This window comes from Solenopsis invicta, chromosome 3 (assembly GCF_016802725.1).
Source record: "Solenopsis invicta isolate M01_SB chromosome 3, UNIL_Sinv_3.0, whole genome shotgun sequence".
Lineage (NCBI taxonomy): Eukaryota > Metazoa > Arthropoda > Insecta > Hymenoptera > Formicidae > Solenopsis > Solenopsis invicta.
The window spans coordinates 32,648,616-32,659,434 of NC_052666.1; the positions used below are offsets into that span (position 1 = coordinate 32,648,616).

The window sequence follows — 10,819 nt, forward strand, 5'->3', positions numbered from 1 at the left end:
CAGGGCACGCGTACTCCATTCTGACAAAAAAGCGATCCCAATTTTGTTGCTATATTTATCTTAAAGGATTTTGATTTTTTTTACAAATACTATATATGTCTATGTCATGTACGTACATTATTAACCGAATGGTAGATATTAGGAAAGAACGATTTTACTAAAGTATCTAAAAATTTAACTGGATACAAATCTGAAAATAATTTTGTTAGACTATTCAAATAATTATATAGAACGCTCAAACCGGTTGTTAGAATGTCAAAACTTTTTGTAGTATTGCTCATCATACTCGAATGTGTTTCATAATTATTTTGACAGTCTACAACAAAGTTATTTTCAAATGTGTATTTAGCTAAATTTTTAGATACTTGAGCAAAATCGTTTTTTCTCCTAGTATTCTTCGTACATAATACTGGGTCGTTAAATTCTCGATCGATAGTACGTGATCGAATCATCCAACAGGACAACGAAAGAAATTGGCTGCAAAGAGATGTTATTTTATTCAATCATTTTGTTCCTTCTTGTCAACCGTATCATTTGATACAGATGCGCAATACGTTTTGAGTATCATTTAACACCTGCCTATGTTACAGTATCTATAATGCCTGATGCCATACTTGATACAAACGTAGTTTCTTCCCGAAAGAAACCAGAGTTGTTTCTCCTAGGTCAGTTAGGTCCACTCGATTACTCGATTAAGTCTCATCACTGCCTATTGTCAGTGTCAGCGATCATCTACGAAGGACAGATTAAAATCTAACGCGGGAAAATCTTATGTACGCAATTTTTTTCTTCTTGCGAATGTTTGTGTTATTTATTATAAGTATACTTTTGTTAAAATCACAATTGATTGGTTTATGCATTCATGATACGAAAAGACAGTTACAATTTGTAATAAGAAATTTTTTAGATATTTTATTTTTTTCATAGATTTTTTATTATGACTTTTCTGAACATAACGTTAACTACTTTTCATCATACACGATCCATAAATAAATCACAATAGTGTTTAAGAACATTAAGGATTCTCCATTTTTATGAAGATTTTTACAAACACAAATGCATATCTGCAAAGCATTTGTAAAATGAAAGATCAATAAGCTCATAATATTAAGAGCACGTTTGATTTTTGTAAGCTTTATCTATTTATAACGCTAATTTCGAAGAGCAGCTTAAAGATTCGGAGTAATAATATTTTAATATGTAAAATATTTAATATTTAGATAGTGAATGAAATTCAAGTTTATTACTCGTCATACCTTTTCTTCGAAGTAGTTAATAGGCAAGTCATGTTAAAGGAACATGTAATATAAAGTTGGACAGTTATGTTTGATAATTTAGATAACGATGATGTATAATTGACATTTTTTTTATATACATTTTTCTTTCGATTCACAATGATGAATTTAATAAAAATAAAATGGCATATATAAATGCATATGCTAAACCATTGATTTTTAATTACGTTAGTTTTACGCACTTTATTTTCCCGTGGCAAACATAGAACGGGTTTGGATAAATTGGAGCTCGCTAATCGTAAGAAGAGGTCAGTAGTGCAGTTTAGCCGCTCGTATAAGAGCAGCCTGAACATCAGTAACTCCATTAAAGTAGATCAACGTTCCACGGTGTCACCATGAACGTGGTAGTGATACCGTTCTTTCTAGGTGAGAATTAAAAATTATCGTGACACCCACTTAGCGACTCGCGAGCACTGACTCGACTGACGTCCGTCGTATCCGTTTCACTTTGTGATTGATTCTCGTTTTGTCGAAAGATGTCCTATCGTTACAAGTATCGTTGGTAGAATACTCGTTCGAGTCGACGCGCGGCGGTTGCGGCGGTGGCGGCGGCGGTGGCGTCGTCGTCGTCGTCGTCGTCGTCGTCGTCGTCGTCGTTTCGCGATTCCAACGACCGATCGCGCAATCGAATTAACAATCAGAAACACGAAAAACGCTAGTGATAATAATCGAGATTTAACCATAGACATCGGCCCGCTTGACGTCACCGCCCGCGCCGCACTAATCTAGGTCCATTCAAGCTTAACCAGCCCATTCAATCGTTCTGGCGGTTGAATAATATGTCGCCCGATCAGCTGCCATAACTCGTTCAGTGTTCGCAATGACATAATGACCTTTTTTCCTCAGCCGCGCATCTCACCGTGGACGAGGCATGGGAACATGGGCCGGAATACACGTTTCAAGTCCAGGTGAATTGTACGGCGATCCCAGAGGAGAGTGCGTACAGCAGCGTGCGGTTGAACTTGGTGTCGAAGATGATCTGCCAGCCTAAGGGCGGCCATACGTTGAGCTGCCACTTCGAAGACTCCAAGGCGAACAGCTTCGTCGTGGATAGTCTAGATCCGACGGAATCGGGGACGCCAGTCGGCCCGGTAAGTCGGCAGCCGGCTTACGAGATCAACGAGGATCAGTTCGAGATCAAGTTCAACAAACGGGGGCTGGACGGTCTGATGGTGAACGAGAACATTCAACCGCGCGAGCTCGACATGATTCGCATGATCGTGGGCCAGCTGAGCGTAGGTGCCGTCATCGATGGCGCTGGGAACGACATTACCTTTGACGCGATGGAGAACTTTACCCAGGGCGAGTGTTACACGACCTTCAAGATCGATAAGAAGCTCGTGGGACGTTCGTTGTACGCGAAACCCGGCTACGCGCTCAAGCCGGTCTTCGGTCTGAAGGATGGCAAGCTCGTGCAGATACGGAAGATCCGAAATCTCCATATGTGCGCGCACAAGGTGCCATATTTCTTCGGCAGCGCCGAGAGCGTCAGGGAAGAGAGCGACATTATATCTGATATTGTAAGCACGTTTCTTCTGCTTAGATGCATTGCTTTTTACATTACAATTACAGTAAGTTGAGCGTTAGATCGATATGTGAGTAACGTAAGAAATAGGAAAAAAATGCTACTTATTTTTATATTAATCACTTGTCGATTAAACGTTCCTTCCTGTTAATTTTATTTACTTGAAGAATAAAACCTATGCGGTCATTAATTCTGTTATAAATATAGATGATTAATTAAACAATGAAATTTTTTTAATCAATTTTAACTCTTGGTTTAAATAAAGCAGTAATGTTTAATATTGTAATATAATTATTACGTGCGCAATTGCCGCGGTAATCGAATCTCTCTCCTCTTTTTGCCTACTGTAGAGCCTCTCGGATAGTCACATCATGATAACATCGACAGAATTCATATCCGGTACATCGAATATGATAACGACGAGCAAAATAACTGAGGCGGTGGTAACGACCCTTTACGAGAACGTACGGGTTAGACTCGAATCGATTCAAGCTGCGACGAGCGAACCGCCGGCTGTTAAAGAAGCTGAGCCCGCTAGTATCTTCATAGGCAAATGGTTGAACGACGATTCGTCCGAGGAAGATAACTAAATAGTTTTGTTATCGGTGCTTACATGGTGCACGAACAGATGAACGTTTGGTGTGAAAAGTGAAATTAAGAAATTCACTTGTTGCACAAAGTGACTTACCAATTTGATTTATCTTTCTCTCTATTAGGTAAATTTTAGATGGTTATGAAATTATGCAACATTGCATTTTCACATTTTAAACATATTGCAAATGATATGTTACGCGTGTGAATGACTTCTGAGATGATTGTAATTTGTAAATTAATTATAAATTGTAAATTAAATTAATATAGTACTAATGTTGATAGTAATTAATAAGAAGAAAATCGTCGCAGAAGTGTCGAAGTTTGATGTGTGAGAATGAAGCTTTATTACTTGTATAATACTGTAAAAATGGCAACAAATAAAAGTATACATTAAGTTTATATCGATATATATTATTCTTGTACACTTTATCAATATTTGCTCTTTAACTGATTCACTTTCTAATTGTCTAATTAAAACAAAAGTTATCATTTGTCGATTTAATTTAAATATGACTATGGATGTCATGGATTAAAATTAACGATAGTCGGGTATAATAACACGGCATAATTTATTTCTCTTTTATTATTTTGTATAAATCGCATTTAGATAATTAAGAAATTAAATTGTATACATTTTATATGTGTAATATTATGAATAATTCGATATTTAATACAGAAAATTAAAAAGCATTTTTTATAATGTAATTACAGCTATAATTATGCATGTTATTATTGCTATCAGCAAATACTGATAAATATTACAGTTACTTACATAATTATTTAATTTTACAGTAATTATAAATTAATTGTAATTTCTAATGTCTTTTATAAGAAACATTACACATATGTTATAATGTTAAGCCTTTACATACAGTCGTTAACAAGCGTAGCTTAAAATACGACAAATGACAAATTTATCAATTACATCTTACATTTGCGAGGCGTGCCATTACTAAAACAGTCCTGAGTATAAAGGCAATATTCTTATCGCAACCAATACGGAAGATATCTGCAGAATCTAAGCGGAAATGTGTGTGGTACGCCGTGAAAATTATTTTCAAGGATATGATTATGAATCAAATTGTCTTCCGTATAAAGAGGAGACGGATGACAGGCAGAAGCATCAGTCAAACGGAAGATATCAGCTATGTTGGTGACGGTTTTGCCGTTTTTGCTAGGTATGTTAAAATTCGTTTCATCGATGAATCTTCAACATAGATTTTAAATTTTATAATCCTCGTCGTTCACATTGTCTTGCAATATTGTAATTTATTTTTCTTTTATTTGTCAAAATGTTTTCATCTGGTAAATGTAAATGTAAATTAACTTGTGTTTTCTGTCACTATTATGTTTCTACTAGCTATCTTTTTTCTATTATTTCATAGTTGCAAATGTTACTGTCGATGATCGACGGTCATCATGGTTAACGTACGGTCCGGAATGTACGTACGACGTTCTCGTAAACATGTCCTTAGCCAATATCGTTCAGGAGACTGACAATTTCTGCTCTATGATTGCCACTGAGCTCAAGTGTCGCTCTAAGGGAGAAGATAGCCTCAGCTGCCGCTTTAAGAACTCTCGAATCAAACGTCCCAATCCGACAGACAACAGATGCTCGAACGCGAAGGATTTTGTGCCCACGAAATACAAGTTCGTGGGCGATGATCCTTTCGAAATCAGATTCAATTCGAGGGGTATCGAAAATCTGGTGGTGCACAGGTCGATTTCCAGATGGAGGCTCGACATGATCAAGAGCATAGTTAGCCAGCTGAACATTGGTTTCGAGATTCAGGAACGTCGTGAAAAATTCACCATTATGGAAAATTCGACAGTGGGTTACTGCGAAGTCGACGTTAAGGTCATTCGTAACGCTCCTGATTACGAGGAAGATGACGATGATTCTACCGAGAAGAGCAAGAATTTCGAGATCGGATTAATGCCTTTCGGCGAAGAACTCACGCAAACAACTTCTTTGATCAGTTTGGAAAAATTCCAAGTAGAAAAAGTTCGAGAGCCAAAAAGGTGCCCGCGAAGAACGATATACTTTTTCGGAAATCATGAAGATTATAGTCATGGTAATAGGCAACTTTACATGGACATGGTAAGAGAGTGTCTTCAAATTTCATCCCGTAAAAAAGATACGAAACATACAAAAATATCTATTTTGTGTTCTTTGCTTTCAGACCACTTCCGCCAGTCATATCACGATCTCAAAAGACAAATTTGTATCCTACACAATATCGGAGGGTGTAATGAAAACGGCAAATAAATCGCGGATTATGCGTCCTTACCAAAAGATAAGTTTAAAATTGAAGCGAATAGATTTTGCTCAGTCTGCACTGCCAGAGATTCAAGATCCAGCCTCGACGAGTCTATTCGCTTTTTCAAATCTGCGAACTATTCCGGAAGACGAGTAATCCGAAATGTTGATCATATTGAAGAAAATGTAAGAGACCGCTAAAATTAATTATAAAAAACATTTCATTGTTTTTGATTGTTAATAATCAATTTGCAATATAATGATGTTTCTGTTAATAATTTAACATTATTTTATTCAGAATTACAAAAAATATGTATATGTATATTCTGAAATAAAATTATATTATTGTTAACTAATAAAACATTAATTCTTTGAATATCATTCAGCGCTTCTTGCTAAGTACTCTCGTTGTATTGTCAGTGATTGTTCTCGCTGCAATCCATTCAGAGAAGTGAACTAATTTGACTTCGTTTAAAGCCCGCGTGTAAAGAGACTTCTGCTTAACAACTCTTCCCAAAAGAAATGTTTGTCATCGTATAATATAATGTGTTCTCGATAAAAACAGCTACCTGTTCTTCTAGCTATTAAATATGTTTGTCATCGATAAAAGACGATACAATGACTATATAATTATATTGAGTACTTTTGAAGAGAAAGAGTTTAAAATCTATTTAGTAGATGTGATAAATGCTTTAGGATGTAATATAAATTATTTCCATTTCCATAAAATTAATTACGGCAATAGTATTAACTCGATTCGAGAAGAAAAATATAAAAGTTAAAACGCTCTGTATATTAGTTATATTATGTCATCATAATTTCTGATCGTATATGCATACGAACGTGCATGCGTCACATGCGGTCGTAATACACGGCATCCTGGGGTTCACTATAGACGCAAGCGCTGTTGAATGTTATGCTGTTAAATTGTGAGTACGTTCTGATATAAGGGAGCGTGCGAGTGTAAGAAGAGTAGTATCGACGTACGTGTAGCGTGTAGCAAGGCACATTGTCCCGAGATGAACGCCATTCTGATCCCGTTCTTCCTAGGTCGGTAAGCCATTAATAAGTACAATTGCCCGAATCCACGTGCCTATCTACCATTCAACGTTACATTCGTCTATTCCAAATTGTTTTTAAATCGTTTTAAATAAACGCAGCATACATGTGATGCCATGCATTCGATATAGTAATGTTATTGATATTTTAAAATTAAAAATTGATGAAAGATATTTAAGAAAAAGTAAACTTGTCAGAAACGGTCAAATATGACTATTTAGAATTGTCACTTTTCTTAAAAACTGTATCGTTTATGCTGAATCATGATTTGCCTGATTGAATATATCAATACTTGCCTTAATTTTTAAGACGTGTCTTAATATCGTTATTATAAAAAGCTTAAGTGAATTAAATTCTGAAGAAAGTAAAAGAGAGAAAGGAAAGATATCTTAAGTAGAGATTTAAAAAAAATCTTATTTTTAGAGATGGATGACAGTGGGCTAGTATTAACATTGATTAAATTTTTTTAGCGGCCAACGTAATGGTCAATGACACGTCGGAATGGACATACGGACCGGAATTTTTATACGACGTGAACATTACTTATAATATAATAAGTATAATAAAACCGGATCCTCACGAGCCTATCCATAAGATACAATTAATCTCTACAGTAAAATGCCGTCCCAAAATGCCGGACAGTTTGTTTTGCCATTTGAACAATTTTACGGAATCGGAATTATTTGAAAATCACAACATGACTCGAGAAGCACAAACGGAACAAATGTTTGAGATCAAATTTAACGAGCACGGTGTGGAAGGCTTGGTGATCGAGCCACCGTCTCGTATGGAAGTCGTCAACGTCCTCCGAAAGATCGCCACTCAATTTAACGTGGCTGTCGATCGACGCAAAATTGGTATGACGCAATTTATGGCCAGGGAAAATTCGTCAATGGGTAATTGCGCAGCCGCGTACAGAATCACGCGCGAGGAACTCAAGATGGACACGTTCGAGCAGGGAGATGGCAATTTTCGGCTCGTGATATTGCCATTGACCGACGCGAAACCTGGAACGACTCTCTCGATTGTGAAATCTCGGATGGGATGTATCAATCCACCGCGATACGTCGATTTCTCGAGAGGAATCTTAGAAATGGTATGTACACGTGCGTGTATTTGGATGTACACAACTTTTACATTATTCTTTTTTTTTTGCAGAGGAGATTTGTTAGCCAAATACAGATTAATTCAAACAAATTTGAAACCTTCACCGAATTCTATGGAAATGTAAGATATACCGAATCCGAAATTGGAATGTTAGTATTTAAAGAAATAATACAAATTAATTTAAAGAACATTGAACCTGCACAAAATGAACTTCCAACTCTTTCTTACGGCGAACTGATTGATTTAAATACCAACAATGATATACCAAGCAATTTTATAAATTAAAGTTGCAATTTATGTATGTTTTGTTAACGAATGTATGCTACGTTACATTATAGGCAAGCTATACAATTTGCTATTAAATATCTCATCAATTTAAAACTAGAAGACTGTAAAAAAAAACAGAGTTGCATAAACGATATCTTATAAAATGAGAAGCTTCTCTTTTTCGTCTCTGATGTTAATCCTTTCCATCCGCGCATCTTGTTACACTTGATGTATCACTAATTTGCTTTAATTTAAATGTTTTTAAAAATATAATTATTGAAAACAGTCAAGTTTTCAATATTTTCAAAGAAAGATAATTAAGGGGGTATTCTAGAATGCGAATAAAACTTATATTTTAAAATTTTAAAAACTATTACATGTATGACTATGAGATTTTGCACACGTATTTATACAAGCATTTATTTTAAACGTTTATAATAATATAAATGTTTAACTTTATTATTCTTTCATATTTTAATAAAATCTTTTAGAAATATATTCTAAAAAATAATTTAATACGTTTAAAAGAAAAAAAGTTGACATTTTGAAATTCTAAAGTAGAATACCTCATTAATCAATAACTCACCCAAGTTAATGACTGCAATATAAAAATTTTATTACAAGTATTTTATTTTAATAGAGGAAAAATTGTGTTCTACTAGAAAAAGAATTTCAATATACATTCTCATAGAAATTCGAACTTAAATAGTAGATAGTCAACACCACAAAATTTTAGCTCCATTTAGGAAATATGCAATTGTAGCCAATTTGCTGAAGGTCAGAAGCAAATGCGTTATTTCCACGAAGGCGTTTAGCGTTGACACGTCGAGTGATTCAAAATAAATTACATAATAAGAACGTCTTTAATCATATAAAAGAGGTATAAAAGCGGTTTCAAGTTTAAGAGTACCATCAAACCGTGGTTTGCATACGGACATGTACGTCGCAGCGTTTATACCATTCTTTTTAGGTAAGTTAATTAGGCTGGAGTATAAATGGATTATATAAATTATATTTCTTAATATTTTTTTATTTATAAAATTTAAAAAGAACTTATTGTATAACGTGTTTGTTTTCCAATAACGAATAATAAATGTTACAAATAGAATACAAAAGCACGATGAATAATAAAGAATAAATAACAGGTAAAGAAACGAGTGACACTGTCTTAAAAATTGATTCATAAAGATTGTTGTTTTTCAGCCGTGCAACTCTCCGAGGATGGTGCATGGCTGTATGGACCCGAGTATGTCTTTACCGTTCACATGAACTTGACGGAGATACCGCAGTGTCCTCCTCATGTTCGAGCGTGCGGCGATGCGGCCGGCTATCGTATCACCTCTCGATTGCATTGCATTCCGAAGATGAAGAAGAATATCCTGAGTTGCAGCCTCAAGTTTGTTGACGGTTTCGAATTTGATATGATTGGCAAGAAGAAAGATGTCGTGAATCGACGGAGAAACATCACCGATGCACCCATCGAACTGTTCTTTAACGAAAAAGGCATCGCAAACATCGTCACAGGCCAGCCGGCACGGGTCTATGACCTCAATATTCTGAAGACGGTGGTCGAGCAGCTGAATCCCGGCGACAGTTTCAATAACGTCGGAGACGGTACGTTCGTGGGTGTAGCTGAATCCACTATAGGAAGATGCAATGTCACTTTCGACGTGAATCATCGTTCCGGGGCCGGGGCTGAAAACGAAGAGAAGAGATTTCATCACGACTTCCGATTGAAGCTAGTATCGCCGAAATTGCATATGACTTCCACCGAGATTCTCGTCATCGACAAACTGACGAATCTCAACGATTGCAGTTGTTACGCAGACGCTTACTTTCGTAAATACGGTGATATGATTGTCGATGAAGATTTGCAAGCGGATTTGGTAAGTTAACTATGGCAATATTGTAATTACATACTTTGTCAAGTGGTTATGTTTTTTATTAAATTTAATTTTTCATATTTTATACTGATATTTTTATTTGTTTACGATATTATGAGTATTGATATTCAACTGATCTCATTTTATTATGATCGAAGATCCTGATGACAAATTCAAAAGGATTCGGTTAATACAATTCATTTTTAATCATTATCAATTAATTGAAAATTTTAATTTTTAATATAATAATTGTTATTTAATGTTTAATGTATTCGAAAATAAGCATGGAATCAAAAATTATTCTCAATATCTTTCTTTGTATCTATTACTTTTTAGGAATCTATGATTAGTCACATGGAAATTAGTGAGACGAGTTTTAGTTCATCTACAACAAGGAAGGGTACGACGGTTTTAAATCACAAGATCTACAACATAATCGAAAATACAAAAATAATTTTGGAAGACATTCGGCCCGCCTCGAAAGATTTGCCCGCGATCGTGAAACCAGGCGAGACTAAAATAATTGCTAATGATGATATAAAAAATATTACTATTAATTACTAATAATAATTTTTAAAAATGTTAATGTTATAAATACAACTTAGTTAATTCTAAAAAAGAATCTTGCAAAAAATGTATAAAAATCTATAAAAGTTTATAGAAAATAGAATCATTACATAGAATCTACTATACGTGTAGTATTTGTATAAAAATAATCAGTGAAAAATGTAAAAAGTAAAGCTAAAAATTTGTTATATACAATATGTATGCCATAGAAACAATACATGAATAGCTAAAAAAAGATGAAAAACACTTTCATTTAACCAAG

The 10,819-nt window shown here is 34.9% G+C and overlaps 4 protein-coding genes across 6 annotated transcripts; all 4 read left to right on the forward strand.

Moving 5' to 3' along the window:
• Positions 1 to 1,419: 1,419 nt before the first annotated feature.
• On the forward strand, positions 1,420 to 3,813 carry LOC105204706. Of its 2 annotated transcripts, none has more exons than XM_026132145.2 (3): positions 1,420 to 1,661; positions 2,142 to 2,815; positions 3,171 to 3,813. In XM_026132145.2, exons 1-3 carry the CDS (start codon positions 1,631 to 1,633, stop codon positions 3,408 to 3,410), a joined length of 945 nt encoding a protein of 314 aa, XP_025987930.1. In that variant the 5' UTR covers positions 1,420 to 1,630; the 3' UTR covers positions 3,411 to 3,813. The 2 variants fall into 2 exon arrangements, with proteins under 2 accessions (XP_025987930.1, XP_025987932.1); XM_026132147.2 differs by lacking the exon at positions 1,420 to 1,661 and adding an exon at positions 1,692 to 2,024.
• A 489-nt stretch (positions 3,814 to 4,302) lies between these two features.
• LOC105204662 lies at positions 4,303 to 6,037 on the forward strand. The gene is made up of 3 exons (XM_011173828.3): positions 4,303 to 4,592; positions 4,800 to 5,515; positions 5,598 to 6,037. The coding sequence occupies exons 1-3, from the start codon at positions 4,562 to 4,564 to the stop codon at positions 5,829 to 5,831; spliced, it is 981 nt and encodes a 326-aa protein (XP_011172130.1). The 5' UTR covers positions 4,303 to 4,561; the 3' UTR covers positions 5,832 to 6,037.
• A 533-nt stretch (positions 6,038 to 6,570) lies between these two features.
• LOC105204663 lies at positions 6,571 to 8,277 on the forward strand. 2 transcript variants are annotated; one of them, XM_011173829.3, is made up of 3 exons: positions 6,571 to 6,724; positions 7,204 to 7,829; positions 7,892 to 8,277. In XM_011173829.3, the coding sequence occupies exons 1-3, from the start codon at positions 6,694 to 6,696 to the stop codon at positions 8,123 to 8,125; spliced, it is 891 nt and encodes a 296-aa protein (XP_011172131.1). In that variant the 5' UTR covers positions 6,571 to 6,693; the 3' UTR covers positions 8,126 to 8,277. The 2 variants fall into 2 exon arrangements, with proteins under 2 accessions (XP_011172131.1, XP_025987825.1); XM_026132040.2 differs by having other exon boundaries at positions 6,592 to 6,728.
• Positions 8,278 to 8,934: 657 nt separating this feature from the next.
• On the forward strand, positions 8,935 to 10,794 carry LOC105204664. Its single transcript, XM_011173830.3, has 3 exons — positions 8,935 to 9,077; positions 9,311 to 9,993; positions 10,327 to 10,794. Exons 1-3 carry the CDS (start codon positions 9,044 to 9,046, stop codon positions 10,552 to 10,554), a joined length of 945 nt encoding a protein of 314 aa, XP_011172132.2. The 5' UTR covers positions 8,935 to 9,043; the 3' UTR covers positions 10,555 to 10,794.
• The last annotated feature ends 25 nt before the right edge of the window (positions 10,795 to 10,819 follow it).

Coding starts and splice junctions, on each gene's coding strand:
- LOC105204706 (XM_026132145.2), top strand. CDS start 1,631: ATGAACGTGGTAGTGATACCGTTCTTTCTAG. Junction 1,662..2,141: donor AGTGATACCGTTCTTTCTAG/GTGAGAATTAAA, acceptor TTTTTTCCTCAG/CCGCGCATCTCACCGTGGAC. Junction 2,816..3,170: donor GCGACATTATATCTGATATT/GTAAGCACGTTT, acceptor TGCCTACTGTAG/AGCCTCTCGGATAGTCACAT.
- LOC105204662 (XM_011173828.3), top strand. CDS start 4,562: ATGTTGGTGACGGTTTTGCCGTTTTTGCTAG. Junction 4,593..4,799: donor GGTTTTGCCGTTTTTGCTAG/GTATGTTAAAAT, acceptor ATTATTTCATAG/TTGCAAATGTTACTGTCGAT. Junction 5,516..5,597: donor GGCAACTTTACATGGACATG/GTAAGAGAGTGT, acceptor CTTTGCTTTCAG/ACCACTTCCGCCAGTCATAT.
- LOC105204663 (XM_011173829.3), top strand. CDS start 6,694: ATGAACGCCATTCTGATCCCGTTCTTCCTAG. Junction 6,725..7,203: donor TCTGATCCCGTTCTTCCTAG/GTCGGTAAGCCA, acceptor AAATTTTTTTAG/CGGCCAACGTAATGGTCAAT. Junction 7,830..7,891: donor CGAGAGGAATCTTAGAAATG/GTATGTACACGT, acceptor TTTTTTTTGCAG/AGGAGATTTGTTAGCCAAAT.
- LOC105204664 (XM_011173830.3), top strand. CDS start 9,044: ATGTACGTCGCAGCGTTTATACCATTCTTTTTAG. Junction 9,078..9,310: donor GTTTATACCATTCTTTTTAG/GTAAGTTAATTA, acceptor GTTGTTTTTCAG/CCGTGCAACTCTCCGAGGAT. Junction 9,994..10,326: donor AAGATTTGCAAGCGGATTTG/GTAAGTTAACTA, acceptor ATTACTTTTTAG/GAATCTATGATTAGTCACAT.